At 36.1% G+C, this 25,303-nt stretch overlaps 2 protein-coding genes across 3 annotated transcripts in view; one reads left to right on the top strand and one right to left on the bottom strand.

The window, feature by feature from the left end:
* Window positions 1–2,188, bottom strand: part of LOC131131935 (C-myc promoter-binding protein-like) — an 82,623-nt gene extending 80,435 nt beyond the window's left edge. Inside the window, exon 1 of the mRNA XM_058077005.1 lies at window positions 1,987–2,188. The gene's annotated coding sequence lies outside the window, so the exon portion shown is untranslated. The remainder of the gene's footprint in view (window positions 1–1,986) is intronic.
* On the top strand, window positions 1,738–24,943 carry wdhd1 (WD repeat and HMG-box DNA binding protein 1). Of its 2 annotated transcripts, none has more exons than XM_058077007.1 (26): window positions 1,738–1,854; window positions 2,107–2,192; window positions 2,452–2,563; window positions 2,656–2,807; window positions 4,333–4,444; window positions 5,357–5,407; window positions 6,252–6,347; window positions 6,451–6,543; window positions 8,004–8,110; window positions 8,199–8,334; window positions 8,578–8,806; window positions 10,244–10,422; window positions 10,494–10,678; window positions 10,756–10,997; window positions 11,657–11,794; window positions 13,672–13,828; window positions 13,924–14,038; window positions 15,135–15,266; window positions 15,357–15,574; window positions 15,684–15,799; window positions 15,885–15,941; window positions 17,248–17,279; window positions 17,551–17,724; window positions 19,175–19,317; window positions 19,820–19,955; window positions 23,863–24,943. In XM_058077007.1, the coding sequence occupies exons 2-26, from the start codon at window positions 2,116–2,118 to the stop codon at window positions 24,046–24,048; spliced, it is 3,375 nt and encodes a 1,124-aa protein (XP_057932990.1). In that variant the 5' UTR covers window positions 1,738–1,854; window positions 2,107–2,115; the 3' UTR covers window positions 24,049–24,943. The 2 variants fall into 2 exon arrangements, with proteins under 2 accessions (XP_057932990.1, XP_057932991.1); XM_058077008.1 differs by having other exon boundaries at window positions 1,745–1,854; window positions 17,560–17,724.
* The last annotated feature ends 360 nt before the right edge of the window (window positions 24,944–25,303 follow it).

Genomic DNA, 25,303 nt, shown 5'->3' with positions numbered 1-25,303 from the left:
ACGGGGAGAACATGCAAACTCCACACAGAGATGGCCGAGGGTGGAATTGAACCCTGGTCTCCTAGCTGTGAGGCCTGCGCACTAACCCCTTGTCTATAAGGCAGGAGGACCATTGATCAAATTGACTTAAGATTTGTCAGATCAAAATACAAGACTTCTTCCTGAATCTGCACTCTCAGCATCATTCATTCATTCATTCATTTTCTACCGCTTATCCTCACGAGGGTCGCGAGGGGTGCTGGAGCCTATCCCAGCTGTCTTCGGGCGAGCCAGCCAATCATAGGGCACATATAGACAAACAACCATTCACACTCACATTCATACCTATGGACAATTTGGAGTGGCTAATTAACCTAGCATGTTTTTGGAATGTGGGAGGAAACCGGAGTACCCGGGGAAAACCCACGCATGCACGGGGAGAACATGCAAACTCCACACAGGGTGGAATTGAACTCGGGTCTCCTAGTTGTGAGGCCACGCAGCGTCATAACAACATAATTTTCAAAATATTACAATTTTGTTTGTTGTTTTCTTATTTTTTTCCCAATATTACAACTTTAAAAATGTCTTTAATTTTTTCTTTTTTTAATATTTATTTTTAATATAATTATCGTAAAATTCTGACTTTTAATTGTGTAAAATGACTTGCTTTTTTTTAAATTTTCAAATTAAATGATATTTTTTTAGAATGTGTTGTGGCCTCCTCACGAGAGTCGCGGGGGTGCTGGAGCCCATCCCAGCTGTCTTCAGGCAAGAGGCGGGGTACACCCTGGACTGGTGGCCAGCCAATCACAGGGCACATATAGACAAACAACCATTCACACTCACATTCATACCTATGGACAATTTGGAGTAGAAAATGAATGAATGAATGATTTTTTTTTATGAGTTTGAGTTTGGATTTGCATCACAAAAATGTCTCCTCGAAACAAAGCATTTCCACTCTTTTGTCATTTGGTAGCTTTGGTCTTCCTGATTTAATGATATGGCGTGATGTGATCATGTGACAAGCGACGGGGCCTGTCACAGCTAGACAGCCTAACGAGATGGAAAATGCTGTTTTCGCTCGAAAATAATCCACCTTGCTGTCTGCGAAGGACATTGTCAGGGTTTCAACAAAAAGTGCAGTACCACTTTTATCTTGCATTGTTATACCATGCAGAAATTAACACCTAATCATAGCAATGCTATGTAAATATAATATAGTATGTGGTTGTCTGATTCACTGTGGTTCTTAATTGATACTGTTAGATTTCACCCATACACCCATTTGAATGCAAAACCAGCACTTCCTGTTAAAGATTTCAAATCCTCCAATCAGATGCTCAAATTGGTTGCTGTATTTTCCAAGCATGGAGACAGGAGTCAATAAGTACATACATTGTATATTAATTGCCACTGGAGATATCAATTCAAACATACTGATTTACAAACACAGTTTTTTCCTGGATATTTGTTGAATATGATTCATTTCTGTAGCAAGACTTTTGTCATTATATTAAAATTAATGTTTGATTTAGCCCGGGATCATTAAAATTCACACATTCTTGTAATAAAAATGAATATTTTGTTGGTTTGTTGTCTTATATTGTTGTATTTACATATTGATACATTGTTTAAAAATGAGAAACATTTTTTCTTTTAAAAATAAAAAGCAAAACCATTCAAAATGTAAGTAAAAAGCATGAATATCCTAAATCCCTATTTTGTACGTCGCTTCAGCTAAAGTGGGTCGCGCCGTAATGACGTCATGACGTCGCTGGCGGGACTTGTGACGCCTGCTTCCTTGTTTTCAACTCAGCGCGGGAGATTCAGGAGAAGTCGATTCACTTGCCGTCGCCTGCCGGGAGTTTTGTAAGTTGTCCAGCACACATTGAAACGCAACATATTAACTAAATAATGTCGGTTGTCATAAGTATAAAGTCTTTAACGCGTTTCCCTTGCTGTTATGCTAGGTAGCTTTGTGTACGGTTATTGCTAGCTTACCTCCTCAGCTACTGTAGTTCATCGCTGATGGCTAGCTAGCTAGCTAGCTGTGTGGCCAAGTTGTTTTCCTACTAAATCCCGATCGTTTATCCTTCTTTTTTTATGTCGTCCTTCATATAGTTTGCCAACATGCCATGTGAAAGGAAGCCTATGCGCTACGGACACTCAGAAGGACACACCGAAGTCTGCTTCGATGACACTGGGAAGTATGTCAACATTATCAATCCATACAATTTGAAAATAACTTTATTTAGAATAACCTGGAGGACACCATGTGATATTTGCTTGTATTGTACCGGCTATCAATGTTCAATAACATTGATTACATGTAAGAAAATGACTTTACTACATTGGCAGTATGTCAAATGTGAAAATGCTGCATGCAAGATTACTAACATGCAGAAGAAACATGCTGAAAAATGCTTTATTTAGGCCAGAATTTTTTTTAAACCATGCACATTTTAGGTTCATTGTAACTTGTGGAAATGATGGCGATGTTCGGATTTGGGAGGGTGTGGACGATGACGACCCACGATTCATCACTGTTGGTGAAAAAGCTTATTCTCTGGCACTCAAGGTGGGTCATCTCTCACCCTCTGGTGGATTCAGAATGTTTATAAAATGTTTTTTTTTTGTTTGTAGTCAGCTGACATGTGTTCTTTATTTTAGAACGGAAAACTTGTGACCGCAAGTTCCAACAACACGGTCCAGATTCACACCTTTCCTGACGGCGATCCAGACGGCATCCTTACCCGGTTCACGACCAATGCCACGCATGTCTCCTTTAACGCCAGTGGCTCCAAAGTTGCTGCTGGATCCAGGTACTGTTTGAAATGACGTAACATGATCATTTTTTTTTTTTTTTTACACGTGTGCACCGCTTTCTTTGATATCCTGTTGATATTGATGGGTAATTTGTAATAGGAAAGACATAGTGTGCAATGGAATTCTTCTGTGTGGCTTTCACTTAAATAAAAGTGGGAAAAATAAATGAAAAAAGAACAATGGATGAAGTAAAAAAAGAACTTGCATAAAAGCAAAAATAAAAAAATTAAATTAAGTTGCCGTAAATAAAAGTGCAATAAAGTAATTAAAAATAAATACAAATGAAAAATGACTTAGATAAAAGTGCAAAAAAGTAATTAAAAAAAAAATAAAGCGCAGCAATTAAAATTGTAAAAAAACACATTTCAAATATAGAAAAAAATAAGTTGCCCTAAAAGTGCAAAAAAGTAATAAAAAAAATGAATACAAATGGAAAAAGCCTTGCATAAAAGTGCAAAAAAGGAATTAAAAATAACAAAAATAAAAGTGCAGTGATAAATTGTAAAATAAATATTTCTAATAAAAATGACTTTAAACCTTTAAAATAATATAAATAAATACAAATTTAGAAAGACATATATAACGGTGTTATAAATTAGAAAAATAAAAAACTTAACTGAACTAAAAGTGTAAAAAAAAAGTCATACAAATAAAAACAACTTAAAACATTAACAAATACATAAAAAAAATATAAATATAAAAAATATAATATATTAATATTATGATAATATATTTATATAATAGTAATAAAAATATGTATATATATTGGGTTTTTTTTTCAAGCAGTGAAATTATTTTTTTGTTTGGACATCATGGACAGATTCCAGTCAAATAATAGACACTTAGCAAAACTAGCAAACTTCTGTCAGTGCTGCTCCAGCATTTTTCTAAAATGCATTCATATGCATCACATAACTCCTTGGAAACAAGTTGCCGCTGCATTCAAGGACACTTGTAAATCACATCAAACACACCCACACATATGCACATGAAGCAAAACCAAACCAAAGCTAACTTGTTGCTCACACAACAATAAGACAATGTTACAAAACGTCATACTTATTGTTGTATTACCCAGGGAAAGACCCAAGACCATAAACAAATGTCACTTTGACTTTGTCAAGGCACTCATGCCTACACTGCTTCCTTTTTTTCCCTGAGGTCTTCTTGCGTGTTATGTTGGCTGGATTCAGTTCTGAATCGTGAAGCGTGCTATGACTCACTATGATTGTTCTTCCGGTATGGAATGATCCACACACACACACATATGTTGATGTTCCCCGGTTTTACTTGCGTCACACCGACACAGCAGCTCATAGACGGGTTTCTGATTAGCAGTAATTGGAAATGATTGTTGAATTGATTTGTGTGAGCACAGCACACGGGGCGTTATTCATCCCCGGCATCTTCATTCTTGCTTTGTTTGGGATATCGATTAAAAAAAAAAAAAATAAAAATAGAGAAATAGGCAAAATGTAGCATTGTGCACATACTGATAGCTCATTTCTCTCCCCGCCTCAGTGACTTCCTGGTTAAGGTGGTGGAAGTGTCTGACAGCAGCCAACAGAAAACCCTACGGGGCCATGAAGCGCCCGTGCTAAGCGTGGCCTTTGACCCCAAAGATGACTTTCTGGTGAGTAAAATTAAATAATTCCCATTTTACATACGTAAGTACCACAGGTCCATCCATCCATTTTCTAATATTTCAATATTAAACAAAGCAAAATTAGTTCTCAATCAGAAATCACTCCACACTCTTTATTGCTCTCTGGTTCTACCATATCTTACTTATTGTGTTTGGAAATATGAGTTAATAACTGCAGGGCTCGACAATAACAATGTACCGATGGCCGATGGTTTGACTACGAAAACATCTATCATGGCGTCCCTGCCAACTGCTGCTTTTCATCAATTCTCTGATGGCAACAAAAGGGTCCCATAGTTATTGTAAAAAAAAAAAAAAAAAAACATGGTCTAATTCAGGGGTCTCAAACACGCGGCCCGTGGGCCAAATGTGGCCCGCAGGCCCCCGCCTTGATATGAAAGTTTAATATTAGTGCGGCCCGCGCAAGTTTGATATGGATGCTGTATGGTATCATGTACCCAGAAAAAATTATTACGTTTGATTAATGTTCATGTTAAAGGTTAAATAACTGTTAATAGTTATCCTCCCTATCCGTGTGGAAGTGGTAAGTTTTTGGCTATTTAAGTTGAAAGGAAATAACTTGAAGGCTAGCGTTTAGGTCGCTAGCTCTCCAGTTTGCGAGTTAGCGATGTGTCTCAAGACCCTGCAGTTGCGCAATATGTTGTAAATTTAAAAAAGTATAAATGTTTTGTCATATCTACAGGGCTTTTTTTAATTTTAAGAAAATAATTTGTCTACCCACCAACTATATGTGGTTTCTTAAGTTTTTATTATTTGCTGTTTTATTATTATTATTATATTGATTTTCTTTATTCTTTGATTTGTGTATTTATTTTTCATCTTATTTTGTGCAGAAAAATAAAAATTTGAATGAATTCATATGAAATTGTTCTTTGACAGGCGTCTGCCAGCTGCGATGGCTGCGTGGTGGTGTGGAATATTGAAGAGCAGGTACTTTTTAAGCCAACAGCGTACTAATGCTAATTTAGATAAATTAGAATTTCCTCTCATCACAACCTTTGGGTCATACTGATAATTTTTCTAATTTACAGTATGCTTTTATGTATTACCATTTTCAAGCTACAACCTTTTTTGAAGTAGTAAAATAAAAAATAAAAAAATTCTTGGAAAAAACTCTGACGCCGAAAGGGTTAATAATGAAACGTGCGCATGGTAGCCCCATACCCCGCAGTTTGAAAAACCACTGCCCTAATATATTACCCCCCATCTGGAAAAATGGGCACTGGTGTTTAAGTCGCATCATGAACAGGAAGTTGCATCATTCAGCTCCTGTGCAGGCCCTGGGACGGCTGATGAATGATAATGAGATTTCAGTTATGACTGTAGCACAGTCCTGTTTTATTTTCTTCTGCGTCATATGTGTATGTTTATTATTATTATTTATTTTATTATTATTTTATTTATTATTTTTTATTTATTGTTTTATATATTTTATTATTTTATTATTTATTGTTTTATTTATTATTTTATTTATTTTATTATTTATTATTTTATTTATTTTATTATTAAAAACTCCTGTTTACTTTAAGTCTTATCTGCTAAGGAATAAGTAATGGGCCAATACACATTTTGATTAGTTCAATATATGTATTATCAGATTTAGAGTTCCAAAAAATAAAAAAATAAAATAAATAATAATTAAAAAAAAAGATAAAAATCCAAATAAATGTTGATTTTGAGAGTTACGTCAGCAAATGGCACCGATTGGATGGGATGCCAGACGTTTTTATTACTCCCCATCCGACTCATACTTTTGTCTCGTGCTTTGATTCAGACTCAAGCGATCAGCTGGCCTCTCCTGCAGAAGACCAACGACATCAGTAACGCAAAATCGTTGTGTCGCCTGGCCTGGCAGCCTCTCACAGCAAAGGTCTGAGCCCAAATCCACTTTATGTCTTTCTTATAGGAACGGGTTATTATTATTATTATTATTATTATTGATATGTGATCAATAAGCAAATGTGTCTGGTTAGTTTTTAGCCGTTCCAGTGGGCACCAAGGTTCACCTTTATGAGAGAGGGTCCTGGGATCACGTGAGCACCCTGTCTGATGATATGCTGACGCAGGTGAGTTTCAATAACACAGTGGGCCGCATGTTTGAGACCCCTGGTATATATTATTACTGTGTTTTCCGGACTATAAATCGCACTTTTTGAGGTTGGCTGTTCCTGTGACTTATAAATAAATGAAAAAAGTGTTTATGTTACATAAACACTGGACACCTGTTTATGTAGGTGTTTTTCTGTTCATGTTTATTTTTCGTGTAGCTGAATAAGCATTGTGTTAGCATATCTTATGTACATCTATTCAGCCTGTTCTATATTCTTTTATTAATGTTAAAACTTGCCTTCCAAGACGACGTAATGTCTGTTTTGGTCAAGCAGTTAAAAATAAATTACACGCAAAAAATGTGACTTATACTCCAGTGCGACTTATGTATGTTTTTTTTCTACCTAATTATGCATTTTTGGCATTGTGCGACTTATGTATGTTTTTTTCTACCTAATTATGCATTTTCGGCCTTGTGCGACTTATACTCCAGTGCGACTTATGTATGTTTTTTTTCCAACTAATTATGCGTTTTTGGCATTGTGCGACTTATGTTTTTTTTCTACCTAATTATGCATTTTTGGCCTTGTGCGACTTATACTGCAGTGTGACTTATGTTTTTTTTTCTACCTAATTATGCATTTTTGGCCTTGTGCGACTTATACTCCAGTGAGACTTATGTATGTTTTTTTTCTACCTTATTATGCCTTTTTGGCCTTGTGCGACTTATGTATGTTTTTTTTCTACCTAATTATGCATTTTTGGCATTGTGCGACTTATACTCCAGTGCGACTTATGTATGTTTTTTTTCTACCTAATTATGCCTTTTTGGCCTTGTGCGACTTATGTATGTTTTTTTTTTCTACCTAATTATACATTTTTGGCATTGTGCGACTTATACTCCAGTGCGACTTATGTATGTTTTTTTTTTCTACCTAATTATACATTTTTGGCATTGTGCGACTTATACTCCAGTGAGACTTATGTATGTTTTTTTTCTACCTTATTATGCCTTTTTGGCCTTGTGCGACTTATGTATGTTTTTTTTCTACCTAATTATGCATTTTTGGCATTGTGCGACTTATACTCCAGTGCGACTTATGTATGTTTTTTTTCTACCTAATTATGCCTTTTTGGCCTTGTGCGACTTATGTATGTTTTTTTTTTCTACCTAATTATACATTTTTGGCATTGTGCGACTTATACTCCAGTTCGACTTATGTATGTTTTTTTTCTACCTAACTATGCATTTTTGGCCTTGTGCGACTTATGTATCTTTTTTTTTCTACCTCATTATGCATTTTTGGCATTGTGCGACTTATACGGTATTACGGTATTATTATTATTATTATTATTATAGTTATGTGTTATTGTAAATTTTACATATTTATAAATAAGCGACTTTTTTCTGTGAAAAAAAAACCTGAATGGTAAATGTGTACTGCATGGCGTTTATAGTGTCCCCTGTTGTTTGCAGCCCATCAACGTGGTGGCATGGTCCTCGTGTGGACAGTTTCTGGCAGCAGCCAGCGTGGGGGGGTTCATACTAGTTTGGAACGTGAGCAGCAAATTATGTGTGGAAAGGTATGTCATTCATTTACGGTAAACGCTAAATACATTCAAGAGGTTTTTTTTTTTTGTTGTTGTGAATGTTGTTGCTTCTGCTCCACAGGCACAAACATGAGAAGGGCTTTACGGTGTGTGCCGTAGCCTGGCACCCATCTGGCACTCAGATTGCTTACACCGATACCGAGGGCTGTTTGGGCCTACTGGATGGTTTCAGCGCATCCACGTCTAACACCCCCAAGGTATGCACCGACCATAATATCAAGAGTACTACTTCCTGTTGTGTTCAAATGCCAACGCAGTGGCATGTAGTCGCTTATCACAACTGAGGGCATCACTGACAAAGTGTGCTAGCTTAAGTTTTTATTTTTGTTTTTTTTTTAGCTTTTTTCTATACAAGCTGTACACAGACTACTTTACATTGTATGAAACAAACAAACCGGTTGCTATTCTCGTGCTACGTGATGACATCCGTCTGTCATCAGGCTGCTGCAAATAAAAGCGACCGAGGCTATGACGATCTATTTGATGACGACGATGGTGACGACCAAGTCTTGGATGAAAGATGGAGCGATGCCAAGTCCCCTTCTAAGAAGAAAGCAGTCATTGGCGTCAAGGAGGATGACGATGGCGACGACGACGATGATTTCCTCATGCCCGCGACAGGGCGTGTGAGGAACAGAGGCGCAATCCTGGATGATGAAAATTCACTCGGTGAGTGCTGTGGTGCGTTCAAAAGCGATGTTGGTCTCCATGTGTTATAGAGCCCACAGACCGGTTCGTGTTCCGTCAAACCACTGACCCACCAGAATTAATGACCAAAAATTGGGGCGTCTTGATACTAATTTTTCACTGCAGATAGGACACTGATATTGCAGCCTTGAATATGCTTTAAAAAAAAAACTAATAAAGTGCTGTCAATCACTAGATAGCGCTGATTTATTAATTAATGTTTTTGAAAAGCCACAAAATCCTAGGACCCACATTTTCCAGTGATGATTAAATTGCGAACTATAGTCATTTTTACTATTTTTAAATTTAAAAAAAAAATCATTTTCATTTATTAATTAAAAAATAATAAATTTAATTAGTTTTTACACTAAGTCTTTTTTCTTTTTATGTAAACTATTGTTGTTTTTTAGTATTTTTGTACCTTTATTTTTGTTTTTATAATTTTTTTTACACTTTTTATTTGTCATTTATAAAAAAAAATATTTTAAAATAATTTGTATTTATTCCAAAAACAATTTACACCTAAAAGGCATTTTTATTTGTATTTATTTTTAATTTCTCTTTTACACTGTTGAGTCTTTTTTGGCATTTATGCAAGTTATTGTTTTTATTTTTGTTTTTATAATTTTCTACACTTTTATTTGAGTCATGTATAATTTTTTTTAATTTTAAAATCTTTTATTTATTCCAAAAACAATTTACACCTAAAAGGCATTTCTATTTGTATTTATTTTTAATTGCTCTTTTACGCCGTTGAGTCTTTTTTGGCATTTATGCAAGTTATTGTTTTTATTTTTGTTTTTATAATTTTCTACACTTTTATTTGAGTCATTTTAATGATTTTTTAAATCATGTATCGTAATTTTTTTTTTTACTGTTAAGTCTTGTTTCCCTTTATGTAAGTTGTTGTTATTTTAGTTTTTATATATTTTTTTTACACTTATTTAAGTCATTTTAAAATAATTTTTAATCATTTTTTTGCACCTCTATAAGACATTTTTTTTTCTTTTTAATTCCTTTTTACACTTTTTTTTCCTCCCTTTTTTTTACACTTAAGTATTTTAAATCTTTTCGATTTTTGTTTTTTTAATGCCATTAAGTTTAATGTATTATTTAAAGTTTTTAATTAAGTCATTTTAATTACGATTTATTTTAACACTTTCAGGAAAGTCATTTTTATTTATTTATGCTTCCATACGTTTATTTCCGTTTATTTTGTGTACACCAAACAAATGGATCCGCGACCCACCAGTTGAGAACCCCTGCCCTAGTGTACAGTATGTACGGTATATTTTCACCCCATGTAAATTGAACCTTGTGGTATAACCGTGAGGTACTATTTGTTGTATAATCATTCCATCCTATCAAAAGAAGGCTTAAAATAAATCATTAATTCTGACTGGAGCTGTCACTCAACAGATACCGGCTCGCTGAAGCTTGGCCAAGATGAGTTCGGACTTGACGACGGCGCCGACAGTGGCGCGATACCCGCTTCGTCGGCGACCATGCGGCCCGTTTACGACGGCCCCCAGCCGACGCTCCCCCAGAAGGCCTTTCAACCGGGCTCCACGCCGACGCATCTCACTCACCGTTTCATGGTAATTAACACAAAACCGATTATCTTCAAATAACGTAAAATACTACTAAAAGTAACGGTAATGTCCGCCAGATGTGGAACTCTGTCGGCATAGTTCGAGGCTACAACGACGAGCAGGACAACGCCATCGACGTGGAGTTTCACAACACGGCCGTGCACCACGCCATGCACCTCACCAACACGCTGGGTCACACCATGACCGACATTTCCCAGGAGGCCGTGCTGCTCGCCTGCCCCGCCACAGACGAACTCGCGAGGTAGAGTCTCGAAAATAACGTCGACGACCATAATTCAGTCATCTTCTTATCTTCTTGTCTTTTTGCCCTCCCCTCAGTAAGCTCCACTGCCTCCATTTCTCATCCTGGGACACCAATAAAGAGTGGATGGTTGACTTGCCCAAGGGCGAGGATGCAAAGGCGCTGTGTCTCGGTCAGGGGTGGGCGGCGGTCGCCACCAGCGCTCTCATGGTCAGATTCTTCTCCGTCGGCGGGATTCAGAGGGATATCTTCAGCCTATCGGGGCCTGTTGTCTGTATGGCGGGACATGGAGAGCAGTTACTCATTGTTTACCACAGAGGTACTCTACATACATATATACATACATAGTACATACATACATAGGGGTGTGTATTGGCAAGAATCTGGCCATACGATACGCATCACAATACGATATACAGTAAACCTCGGATATATCGGATTCAATTGTTCCCACTGGTTTTGTCCGATATAAGCGAAATCCGTTATATGCGTATACCGGAAAATGTCCGTTTTTTACGCATATATGGGATTTATATCCGGTATATGCGTAAATGGGATTTTATCCGTTATAAAAAGGCACTTCCTTGACTATGTTTCCAATGTACCTGGACGCGCAGGCAACGCTGCAAACGCATGACTAAAAAAAAAATTCGATATCATACTTTTTAATATCAATACAGTATCGTGATATATTGCCGAAACTATATTTTCTTACACCCCTAAATATACAGTACATTTATGCATATTAAGTAGGGATGTCTGATAATTAGCGGTACCAACAAGTATCAGCATATCAGGCATATTAATTTTACTGCAAAAAAAAGCCAGTATCGTACATCCCTAATATTAATACTATGTATATAATAATATATATACTGTAATTGTGTCCAGTGAATACACTTCCTGTATTAATAGAAACAGTCATAGTTTATCACAGACGTGCCATGTTTGTTTGTGTGTCTCCTTTCACATGATTAGGGACGGGTTTTGATGGGGAGCAGATGCTTGGCGTGCAGTTGCTGCAGTTGGGTCGAAAGCCCAGGCAAATTATGGACGGACAACCCCTCCCACTCTCGTACAAATCTTTCCTATGCTGGCTCGGATTTACTGCCGAAGGTACACTTTCATTTTTTTTTTTAGACGATTTCAATACACAGATATCGTAGAGGTGGGTCCCGGGGGGTCATTTCAATCCCTTGGCTGTTTTTTTTTTTTTTTTTTTTGGCCAATGGTACATTATAAAACACCAGCAAAAAATATTTTTAAAAAAATCAGTGGAAGAAAGTCAAAATATTAAGTTTGTAATCTAACATGAAAAAGTGTTTTTTTTTTTTTTTACAAAAATAATTTCATATGGGGCAGCACGGCGGTCGAGTGGTTAGCGCGCAGACCTCACAGCTAGGAGACCAGGGTTCAATTCCACCCTGTGTGGAGTTTGCATGTTCTCCCCGTGCATGCGTACAAATTTCCCCACTGAGGGACGAATAAAGGCATATCTTAATCTTTTTTTCCCGGGTACTCCGGTTTCCTCCCACATTCCATGCTAGGTTAATTAGCGACTCCAAATTGTCCATAGGTATGAATGTGAGTGTGAATGGTTGTTTGTCTATATGTGCCCTGTGATTGGCTGGCCACCAGTCCAGGGTGTACGCCGCTTCTCGCCCGAAAGACAGCTGGGATAGGCTCCAGCACCTTCCGCGACCCTTGTGAGGATAAAGCGGTAGAAAATGAATGAATTAATAATTTCATATGACAAAAACAGCTGTCTTAATAAATAAAAATAAAAATATTAACTGAAAATTTTTAATTCGCCAGACAAAAAAGTCACAATATTATGAGCAAAAATTATGTATTTGTTTTCTAAATAAAACAAAATAAAATTGTAATATTCCGAAAATTAAGTTGGCGAATAAGTTAAAATATTATGGGAATAAAGTCAAAATATTGTCGGAATAATGTCATAACATTCATTCATTCATTCATTCATTTTCTACCGCTTTTCCTCACGAGGGTCGCGGGGGGTGCTGGAGCCTATCCCAGCTGTCTTCGGACCAGAGGCGTAGTACACCCTGGACTGGTGGCCAGCCAATCACAGGGCACATATAGACAAACAACCATTCACACTCACATTCATACCTATGGACAATTTGGAGTCGCTAATTAACCTAGCATGTTTTTTTGGAATGTGGGAGGAAACCGGAGTACCCGGTTAAAATCCACGCATGCACGGGGAGAACATGCAAACTCCACACAGGGTGGAATTGAACTCGGGTCACCTAGTTGTGAGGCCACGCAGCGTCATAACAGCATAATTTTCAAAATATTACAAATTTTGTTTGTTGTTTTCTTTTTTCTTTTTCAATATTACAACTTTAAAAATGTCACTTTAATTTTTTCTTTTTTTAATATTTATTTTTAATATAATTATCGTAAAATTCTGACTTTTTCTTGTATAAAATGACTTGCTTTTTTTTTTTAAATTTTCATGTTAAATGATATTTTTTTTTAGAATGTGTTGTGGCCAGCTGTGAGGTCTGCGTGCTAACCACTCCACCACCAAAAATATATATATTTTTTTCTAACAAAATAAAATTGCAATGTTCAGATAATTAGGTTGGCGAGTAAGTTAAAATATTATGGGAATAAAGTCAAAATATTGTGGGAATAAAGTCATAATATTATGAGAAGAAAATGTTTAATATTATGGAAGCAGAAATATTTTTAAAATAAAAAAACAACAGCAAAAATTGGGAAGAAAAGACCAACGTTCATACTAATAATGCACTTTTTCATATCTCTCAAATTTTTAACATAGTGATGTGTTTTGATTTACAAAATATGAAAGTGGCCCTTTATCTATTTTTCACTATGTGGCTCTCGGTGGAAAAAAATGTTGCGTTACACTTAATAAAATAATTGTGTAAAGACATAATTCACACCTTTTTTATGCCATGATTTTTGCCATTTTGTAAATGACTTTCATGTTCTTTCAGGTACCCCGTGTTACGTGGATTCTGAGGGTGTGGTACGAATGCTGAATCGCTCCTTGGGCCTCACATGGACACCAGTTTGCAACACTAGAGAGACGTGCAAAAGCAAATCAGACCACTACTGGGTCGTTGGGGTGCACGAGAACCCTCAGCAGCTCAGGTGACTCCATGTTTTATTCCAGTACAGTACAATGGCAATATATGTGTATGTCAAATCTGGTCTCTGTTTTTTTATTTTATTTTTTATTTTTTAAGGTGCATACCATGTAAAGGCTCCAGGTACCCCCCTACCCTTCCCCGACCTGCAGTGGCCATCCTGCCATTCAAGTTGCCGCTGTGTCAGACAACTACAGAGAAAGGACAGATGGAGGTAAACATAGCAGATAAACACTCACGGTCCACAATTTTGAAAAATGTTCTTTAGGTCAGGGGTCTCAAACTCGATTTACTTGGGGGGCCACTGGAGCTAGGATCTGGGTAAGGCTGGGCCGCATCAGGTTCCCCCCCCCCCCAAAAAAAAACGCATTTATTAAAAACAGAAAAATATACACATTCAACGCTCATGAGTATACAACACCCTCTACTGTTTAGCAGTAGTAAATACAATAACACATATACAACAGTGCACAATAGATTGCTCTAATACACCACAAGGATGCGGAACATATGCTTTAAAAAATATGTAAAATTGTAACGAGGGAACACTGTTTAGATGAAATGCGACTAAAATGACGTTATTTTCCCCCATAATATAACCAATTTATTCTTGTAAAAAAAAATTTGTGAGTGTACAACTTTTTTCTTTTAGTATTTTGATTGGGAATTTACAGTAAATTTTACAGTAATTTTTCTTCTTGTAATTATGACTTTATTGTCATAAAATTTTGACTTTAATCTTGTAACAACTTTTTTCCGCAACCAAATTTTCCCAAAATTATTTTATTTGTTGTTTTGTTTCATAGTATTACAATTTAAAAATCTTAAAAAATATTTCAAATTTATGCTAGTAGAATGATGTTTTTAAAATATTATATTATATGTATATGTATATATATATATATGTATATGTATATATGTGTGTGTATATATATATATATATATATGTGTGTGTATATATGTATGTGTGTATATGTATGTATATATGTATATGTGTGTATATGTATGTATATATGTGTGTATATATATATATATATTATATTTTTTTAATATATATATTTTAATGTATTTAATTTTATTTAATATTTTGACTCCATGCTACTAAAGTCATTTTTTGTCATTTATTCACTTAAAAATGCAATATTTTTTTCTTGTCTGATAACGTTTTTATTTTAATATTTTGACTTTATTCTTGTAAAATTACAGCAATTTTTTCCCCTTGTTCGTTTTTTTTTGTTGTTGTTATTTTATGAAGTTATATTTTTAAAATAAGCTAACTCAATTGACGCAAAATTCCTCCGTCCCTCCAGGAACAGTTCTGGCGTTCCGCGCTTTTCCACAACCATTACAACTTCCTGTCGTCTAGCGGTTACGAAGTGGACGAGGACGGACAGAATCAGTCGCAGAAAGAACAGCAGGAATTGCTCATGAAGATGTTTGCGGTCAGTATATAAACTTTGTCGAGGTTTGATTCCCTGCCGTGGCCGAACTGTCTTTCCAAGTCGATCATTTCGATATTTTTATTCTTCTAGTTGTCGTGTAAGCTGGAGCGAGAGTTCCGCTGCGTGGAGCTGGCCGAGCTGATGACTCAAAACGTGGTGACGCTGGCCATTCGATACGCATCCAGATCCAAACGCATGGCACTCGCACAGCGGCTCAGCGAGATCGCTCTTGAGAAAGCCGGTCAGATTCAAGAAGACGAACGGGACGATGTCACGGAGCACAACAACATCAGACGGACTCCATCTGGGTAATGCCGAAATATGTTTGAATAAACTTGCATAGTGGATCAGTGGAACCCCGATTAAAAGCTGAATTATGCAGAGCTTGACGTGCACCTCCGTGCACTTCATTGACAGGTACGACCATACGGAAAAACGTTCCAACAGACAAGAGGATGAACCTAGCCAGGAAGCCGAGGAGCAAGAGGACCAACAGGAAATGGAAGCTGAAGATGAAGCAGATGGCCCAAAACGTCAGTCGACGCTGACCTTTTATGTTCCCGTTAGAATCCCCCGCAATGTAACCGTGCTTATTGTGACTTGCGTCTGCCACCGAAGGTCTGAACCCGTTTGCCAAAGCGCCAGGATCGCCCCCAAAGCAGGCCACCCCACCCTGTAAGTTACCTCTAATTTGTTGTACACAATTTACTAGCTGACTAAAATATTGGATTAGGATCTACTGGATCCCCCCCCCGCCCCCCCCCAAAAAAACACGCATTTATTAAAAACAGAAAAATATACAAACTTTCCCACTGTTCTCAAATATCTTAATTTTTATTTTTCTGCACAAAATAAGATGAAAAATAAATAAACAAATCAAGAATAAAGAAAATCAATCAGTAATAAATTAATATAATAATAATAATAATAAAACGGCAAATAATAAAAACTTAAGAAACCACATATAGTTGGCGGGTAGACAAATTATTGTTTTCATATTAAAATGAACAAAGCATTATTAGAGCCCTGTAGACATGACAAAACACGACTATAGTCACATTTATACTCTTTTTATTTACAACATATTGCGCAACTGCAGGGTCTTGAGACACATGCTAACTCGCAAACTAGAGAGCTAGCCACCTAAACGGTAGCCTCCGAGTTATTTCCTTTCAACTTAAATAGCCAAAAACTTACCACTTCCACACGGATAGGGAGGATAACTATTAACAGTTATTTAACCTTTAACATGAACATTATTTACAACATATTGCGCAACTGCAGGGTCTTGAGACACATGCTAACTCGCAAACTAGAGAGCTAGCCACCTAAACGGTAGCCTCCAAGTTGTTTCCTTTCAACTTAAATAGCCAAAAACTTACCACTTTCACACCGATAGAGAGGATAACTATTAACAGTTATTTAACCTTTAACATGAACATTATTTACAACATATTGCGCAACTGCAGGGTCTTGAGACACATGCTAACTCGCAAACTAGAGAGCTAGCGACCTAAACGGTAGCCTTCAAGTTATTTCCTTTTAAACTTAAATAGCCAAAAACTTACCACTTCCACACGGATAGAGAGGATAACTATTAACAGTTATTTAACCTTTAACATGAACATGAATCAAACGTAATATTTTTTTCTGGGTACATGATACCATACAGCATCCATATCAAACTTTAAACATGAAACTTTCATATCAAGGCGCGGGGGCCTCAAACTAGTGTCCTGCGGGCCACATTTGGCCCGCGTGCCGCGTGTTTGAGACGTGTTTTGACTTCAAGAGGGAGCTTGTGAGCTGCCTGAAAATATCTTTTTTTTTTTTTTTCATTTTAAACTCTTATCGGTACTTGTATTGTATATTTCCTAGCTACCTTTTTGAGTGTTAAGTTGCTGTGTGATGATGTGTGACTTACCATGGAAGTGCAAACATTTTTTAATGATGCATGTTATCTCTCAATTTTGTTTTCTAGCTGCTAAGCTTGGCCGGTCCAACCCTTTCAAGGTGAGCTTTGTAGATATTATAAACCAGGGGTGCCCAAACAGAAAAATCAAAGATGCCACTTTAATATGTTAAAATAAAATAAAGCATATATTTAAGTAAAAGCTTTATTCGTTGTTTGTATCAGCATTTCATTTTTCCCCGCATTTTTGGCATGTTTAATTTTATTTCTACAATGTACGGGCTAATAATAAACACTTTGGGCACCCCCCGTTATAAACCATCTTCCCGGGCATGTATGGATGTATGTGAACATGATCTAAACTGAGACAAGTCCATTCAGGTTTCGCATTCGGGGAAGTCCTCTTCTCTGTCCGGTCAGCCTCGCGCGGCAAACATCCTGGACAACATGACGTCCAACAGGAAGTCGGCTCCACTCAGTGCATCTGCAGGGAAATCAAACAAAAGCCCCGTCCTCAAACCACTCCAGCCGAGGCCAAAGACCAAGGTACTTTTCAGGCACCGATAGAGAACCTGCTTCTAGAAGTGGCATTAAATCGTTTAAAGGATACAGGGGCCACTTTGATATGTTGGAATATGCCCAGAAAATATAGGTGAAAAAAAAGCATATTAGTATGAACTTCCCATTTTTACTTATTTCTGTAATATTAGAACTTTTCCCCCAACATACGTTTCCAAAAATTACAAGTTTATTCTTTGTTTTTCATAATATTAAAGTTTTTTTTTACATTTTTTTTCTTTAAACTGAACTCTGCTAGTAAAGGTTTTAGTATGTTAATATTAATATATATTATATTTTTTCTCATAATATTTCAAGTTTATTTTTTTATTCTATTATTATTTTTTGTCCTTTTTTATAATATGACTTTTTTTTGTTTATTGTTACATTATATTTATTATTATTATTTGGTTTATTTTAGTTTAGTCTTTTATTATTTTATTATTTTTTGTCCTTTGTTTCTCATAATAATAAAGGTTTTTTAACATTTTTTTTCTTTAAACTGAACTCTGTGCTAGTAAAGGTTTTAGTATATTAATATATATTATATTTTTTCTCATATTTCAAGTTTATTCTTTTATTATTATTTTTATTACTTTGTATAATACGACTTTTTTTGTTTATTGTTACATTGTATTATTTATTATTATTTGGTTTATTTAAGTTTATTATTTTTATTATTATTTTTTGTCCTTTGTTTCTCATAATATTAAAGGTTTTTTTTTTACATTATTTTTTTTCTTTAAACTGAACTCTATGCTAGCAAATTTTAGTATATTAATATATATTATATTTTTTCTCATATTTCAAGTTTATTCTTTTTTATTCTATTATTTTTTGTCCTTTTTTGTAATACGACTTTTTTGTTTATTGTTACATTGCATTATTTATTTTAATTATTTGCTTTATTTAAGTTTATTCTTTTATTATTTTTTGTCCTTCTTTGTTTCTTATATTAAAGGTTTTTTTACATAATTTTTTTTCTTTAAACTGAAGGCTGTGCTAATAAAGATTTTAGTATATTAATATTAATACATATTATATTTTTCTCATAATATTTCAAGTTTAATCTTTTTTATTCTATTATTATTTTTTGTCCTTTTTTATAATATGACTTTTTTATTGTTACATTGTATTATTTATTATTTGGTTTATTTAAGTTTATTCTTTTTTTATTCTTTTATTATTTTTCATCCTTTGTTTCTCATAATATTAAAGGTGTTTTTTTTACATTATTCATTTTTCTTTAAACGGAACTCTGTGCTAGTAAAAGGTTTAGTATATTAATATATATTATATTTTTCTCATAATATTTTAAGTTTATTCGTATTCTTTTATTATTTTTTGTACTTTTTTATAATAAGACTTTTTTTTGTCACGTTCTTGTCAACTTTGAAGACAAAATAAAAGGAAAAAAATGTCCATGTTCTCCTTTCAGGCTCAGTCTACTCTGCTGCACATGACTGGTGCAAAGGCAGCCGCTAAGAAGACTCGGGAGAGCTTGGAGACCCTTGGAGACCAACAGAAGCAGCCTGACCCCCCGACGGCTCCCTCGCTGACTGACAACTCCGAAATGAAAAGGTACCGTATCTTGGCCATCCTGTTAGCATGCTACTACACGGAAACAGGAAGTTGAAGTCAGATGCGAACACAGTTACGTCTCAAAAAAAAAAAAAATATTAACCCAGTCACGGATGAAAGGGATAAATGAACATTTAAGTTGACTTTCACCTTCATCAACATAAACACCACCTTCTTGTTTTGCTATGACTTAGTTGTTTCTCACCTTTTTTATGAACAGGTAAAAAGTAACCTTAAAGGCGACCTTTTATGCTAATTTTTCCACCCTTTGTATTGAGTTGGGGCTGCACGGCGGTCGTGTGGTTAGCGCGCCGACCTCACAGCTAGGAGACACGAGCTCAATTCCACCCTCGGCCATCTCTATGTGGAGTTTGCATGTTCCCCCCCGTGCATGCGTGGGTTTTCTCCGGGTACTCCGGTTTCCTCCTACATTCCAAAAACATGCTTCCACGGAAAAGTGGAAGGGTCTTCTCCTCACTTGGGACTTTTTGTTACCTATCAGACCTCAAACAGGCTTTCAGCTGTGGATGGAAGAGAACCGGAAGAACATAATGGCAGACCACCCGGATCTGGAAGAGACGGACATTATCAAGGAGGCGATGGGGCGCTTCAGGAATCTGTCAGCAGAGGAGCGACTGGTATGGAACACAAAATATTCAAATCATTTTTGAACATCTTAGGATAAAAAAAAAAACAAAAAACAACGCAAAGCAGCTTCCTGTTTAACATGAAAAGGCAAAATGACATTTAAAAAATGTTCCAAAAAATTGTCCCTTATTACCCGGTTTTACGGGACAATTTTCAGGGAAAAAAATATTTTCTCGATTTGTTCAAGAATATATGCTTCTTTTGGAAAAAAAAACAAAAAACAACGCAAAGCAGCTTCCTGTTTAACATGAAAAGGCAAAATTACATTTAAAAAATGTTCCAAAAAATTGTCCCTTATTACCCTGCCGTCCCTTATAACCCCGTTTTACGGGACAATTTTCAGGGAAAAAAAAACATTTTCTCAATTTGTTCAAGAATATATGCTTCTTTTGAAAAAAAAAAAAAAACAACAACAACAATGCAAAGCAGCTTCCTGTTTAACTTTTTTTTTCTCATAATACAAGTTTAATCTTGTAAAATTGCTACTTTTTTTGTTAGAATATGTTATTTAAAACATTACCCCGTTTTACGGGACAATTTTCAGGGAAAATTTTTTTTGAACGATTTGTTCAATAATATATGCTTCTTTGAAAAAAAAAAAAACAATGCAAAGCAGCTTCCTGTTTAACATGAAAAGGCAAAATTACATTTAAAACATTTCCCCAAAAATTGTCCCTTATAACCTTGTTTTACGGGACAATTTTCAGGGGGGAAAAATTTTTTTAACGATTTTTTTCAAGAATATAACTTGATATTTTCTTGCTAAGACGTTAAATCTCATGCTTTTGGCTAACTTTGTTACCAGCCCTTACTCAATGCATCGCCTTCAAAAGCGCATATGGAATAAGATAAAATATGGAAAATAAGTATGTGACCGATTTATCTCTGCTTTATCTCTCTTTTTGCTAACTTACAGTTTAAAATTTTGAATGGTCCAGAATTTTGATGGTGTATTTACTCTCCCAAAGTACCAAAACATTCCAGGAAAAGATGGCGTCATTGTTTAATTTGCATAACTGGCTGCAGGAAAGGGGAATAATGTTGGAGGAGAGTTAAAAAAAAAAAAAAAAAAAGAAATATTCTCATCAAAATACGGTATACAAATGAATATATTTTTGCCTTATTTTGCATAAATGTCCTATTTTTAGCCAATACAGTATCTTTGAAACTAAAGCAAGAAAAATGTCACTACTTTTGTTACGGAAACATTTTGCTTGTATTTATGTTATGTTTTTCTTGGGGATCAAATAGAAATTAATTTACAACCTTTTAAGTATTTTATGGATAATACATAAATACATAAATATGTATCGCCCCCCCCCCCCCCCCCCCCCCCCCCACTTCAGACATAAATGGGTGTTTGTAGCCACTAACCTGATCCTGACCCTGCATTCATCAAGCTCCTCAGCAGGCAGCTGGGTGACGTGCTACTCAATTGGGGAGAACGTGGATGGGAATCGGTGGGGGTGGGGGGCACTTGTTGCCTGGAAACCCGATTGCCTGCCTGCCTGCGTTATGGCCGGCGAGGAGGGCACAAAGCACTGATCTGGTGATAACACCGCCAAGCGGCGACGCTGACAGACTCAACTGATTTTCTTCTCAAGTCGGATTAGAATCTTTTTTTCATGACGGATCCCAGCCCATGCACTGTATTTTTGATATAAATATATTAGAGCAGGGGTCTCAAACTCTATTTACTGGGGGGGGGGCACTGGAGCTAGGGTCTGGGCCGCATCAGGTTTTCAAAAAAAACGAATTTATTAAAAATAGAAAATGAAAAAAACTTTGCTTTGGTTCCAATTTTCTACAAGTGACCTAAACGGTAGCCTCCAAGTTATTTCCTTTCAACTTAAATAGCCAAATAACTTACCACTTCCACACGGATAGGGAGGATAACTATTAAGTTATTTAACCTTTAACATGAACATTATTTACAACATATTGCGCAACTGCAGGGGCTTGAGACACATGCTAACTCGCAAACTAGAGCGCTAGCCACCTTAACGGTAGCCTTCAAGTTATTTCCTTTTAAACTTAAAAAAGCCAAAAACCACTTCCACACGGATAGGGAGGATAACTATTAACAGTTATTTAACCTTTAACATGAACATTATTTACAACATATTGCGCAACTGCAGGGTCTTGAGACACATGCTAACTCGCAAACTAGAGCGCTAGCCACCTAAACGGTAGCCTTCAAGTTATTTCCTTTCAACTTAAATAGACAAAAACTTACCACTTCCACACGGATAGGGAGGATAACTATTAACAGTTATTTAACCTTTAACATGAACATTATTTACAACATATTGCGCAACTGCAGGGTCTTGAGACACATGCTAACTCGCAAACTAGAGAGCTAGCCACCTAAACGGTAGCCTCCAAGTTATTTCCTTTCAACTTAAATAGCCAAAAAACTTACCACTTCCACACGGATAGGGAGGATAACTATTAACAGTTATTTAACCTTTAACATGAACATTATTTACAACATATTGCGCAACTGCAGGGTCTTGAGACACATGCTAACTCGCAAACTAGAGCGCTAGCGACCTAAACGGTAGCCTCCAAGTTATTTCCTTTCAACTTAAATAGCCAAAAAACTTACCACTTCCACACGGATAGGGAGGATAACTATTAACAGTTATTTAACCTTTAACATGAACATTATTTACAACATATTGCGCAACTGCAGGGTCTTGAGACACATGCTAACTCGCAAACTAGAGCGCTAGCGACCTAAACGGTAGCCTCCAAGTTATTTCCTTTCAACTTAAATAGCCAAAAAACTTACCACTTCCACACGGATTGGGAGGATAACTATTAACAGTTATTTAACCTTTAACATGAACATGAATCAAACGTAATAATTTTTTCTGGGTACATGATACCGTACAGCATCCATATCAAACTTATATTAAAACTTTCATATCAAGGTGGGGGCCTCAAACTAGTGTCGTGCGGGCCGCATTTGGCCCGCGGGCCGCGTGTTTGAGACCCCTGCTGTAGATGGGAAAAGTCTATTATTATTCCAACTTTACTCTTTTCCCCCTTTTCTTCCAAATATTTCAACATTTTTCATAATCTTAGTAGATTTTCCTCTCATAATATTATGACTTTATGGCATAATATTTTGACTTATTCCCAAGTTAATTTTCCAAAAACGACAAAATTTTCCTCATTGAGAGTTTACTCGCATAAACGTTTTTCTCGTTAAAATGACCTTTTCTCGAAATATTCTCATAAATGTTTTTATATTCATGATGTTTTTTTTGTCATTTTTAAACTATTTCAACTTCCTTCTTTTTTTATTTCCATTATAGTTTGAGCTCATTCATTTTCCGCAACCTAATTTTCCCAAAATTTACCACCCTGTTTTGTTTCATTAATATTTCATTTGATGCTAATAAAATGTTATTATTTTTTTTTTTTTACAATTTTTTGTTGTTAGATTACAACTTGGCTCGCGGGCCGCATGTTTGAGACCCCCCTTTATTATTAGAGTTTTAATATTTGGGCTCGGCGGAGTTGTGTGGCTGAAGACGTGCAGGTGAAGCGTGCGCCTTGATGATTCATGGCGGCCGTATTAGCTTCAGTGAAGTGCTTCCCTTTTGTCTGCGATCAGAAAGAGAGCGGGGTGTGGAGTGGGGGGGTGGAGAGGCGGGGGGGTTAAATAAAAGCAAAAGGAGAAGAAGAGCCAGCGGGCCAAAAGAGACGGCGTCTGTCAATTGTGATTATACATGACAGGATGCAATTTGCAAGTGCATGCTTGAGCGTTGACGCGTTGTTGTTGTTGTTGTTGTTGTTGCGTCATTGTTCAAGAACCGGTGTAGGAACACACGCATACGTTCTCGTAATTATCACATGTTCACATTTTTTTTCTTCTTCTTCATTCAGTCGTGGACGGAGCGAGCCAAAGTCCTGACTGTCGACGCTACGGACCTGAAGAAGAGGAAGCGAGCCGAGGTGGGAGGAGGCGTGGAGAATGGAATTGGTCCCGAAGACGCAGATGAAAAGAATGCCAAGAAGAAGAAAGCGTTGGATACTTCCAAGCTTTCTGCCTTTGCTTTTCACAACAACTGATTGGTTTGATGCTTTTTTTAGCGTTTTTTTTTTTTTTTTTTTTGGTTTTCTGTGTTGATGTTCTCTTGTTCTTAAAGATCGCCCCCTCCCTGTTAGCTGCCATGATGAACACTCTTCATTCATTCATTCATTTTATACCGCTTTTCCTCACGGGGGTCGCCAGCCAATCACAGGGCACATATAGTCAAACAACCATTCACACTCACATTCATACCTGTGGACAATTTGGAGTCGCTAATTAGCCTAGCATGTTTTTGAAATGTGGGAGGAAACCGGAGTACCCGGAGAAATAAAAAAAAAAAAGTATCATTATACAAACATTTTCAATAGGCGTTTTTTTTCCTGCAAAAACGAGGGTCCAGGGGTCTTGAGACACATGCTAACTCGCAAACTAGAGAGCTAGCAACCTAAAACGGTAGCCTTCAAGTTATTTCCTTTCAACTTAAATAGCCAAAAACTTACCACTTCCACACTTATAGGGAGGATAACTATTAACAGGCCATATCAAACTTGCGCGGGCCGCGCTAACATTCAACTTTCATATCAAGGCGGGGGCCTCAAACTAGTGTCCTGCGGGCCACATTTGGCCCGCGGGCCGCGTGTTTGGGACCCCTGCTGTAGATGGAAAAGTCTATTATTATTATTACTATCAACTTTACTCTTTTCCCCCTTTTCCCATTTTTTTTAATATTCCAAATATTTCAACATTTTTCATAATCTTTGTAGATTTTCCTCTCATAATATTGTGACTTTATGGCATAATATTTTGACTTATTCCCAAGTTATTTTTTTCCAGAAACGACAACATTTTCCTCATTGAGAGTTTACTCGTATAAACGTTTTTCTCGTTAAAATGACCTTTTCTCGAAATATTCTCATAATAGTTGTTTTTTATATTCGTGATGTTTTTTTTTTGTCATTTTTAAACTATTTCAACTTCCTTCTTATAAATTGGGATTTTTTTTATTTCCATTATAGTTTGAGCTCATTCATTTTCCGCAACCTAATTTTCCAAAAATTACAACCCTGTTTTGTTTCATTAAAATGTTATTATTTAACAACTTTTTGTTGTTAGATGACAAGTTTTTTTCTCTTAATATTTTGACTTTATTCTTGTCAAATTAATACAAATTTTTCAATTTTTGCTGTTTTATTTTTAGTTTTCTTGTTTAAAAATATGGTGGTAAAAAAAATAAACAAACAAAAAAATCACTGGCACCGCTGAACAACTCAGCAGAACTTGAATTTTTGCTAA

This window comes from Doryrhamphus excisus, chromosome 7 (genome assembly GCF_030265055.1).
Source record: "Doryrhamphus excisus isolate RoL2022-K1 chromosome 7, RoL_Dexc_1.0, whole genome shotgun sequence".
Classification (NCBI taxonomy): Eukaryota; Metazoa; Chordata; class Actinopteri; order Syngnathiformes; family Syngnathidae; genus Doryrhamphus; species Doryrhamphus excisus.
Note: the sequence above shows the minus strand (reverse complement) of the source record. Positions and strands in the feature narration are given on the sequence as shown.

Bases quoted from the DNA above. Each gene is read 5' to 3' on its own strand.
- wdhd1 (XM_058077007.1), top strand. From the start codon at position 2,116: ATGCCATGTGAAAGGAAGCCTATGCGCTACGGACACTCAGAAGGACAC. The intron at 10,423-10,493 runs GTAATTAACACA...AATGTCCGCCAG, and splicing joins ATCTCACTCACCGTTTCATG to ATGTGGAACTCTGTCGGCAT. The intron at 14,039-15,134 runs GTAAACATAGCA...CCGTCCCTCCAG, and splicing joins CAGAGAAAGGACAGATGGAG to GAACAGTTCTGGCGTTCCGC.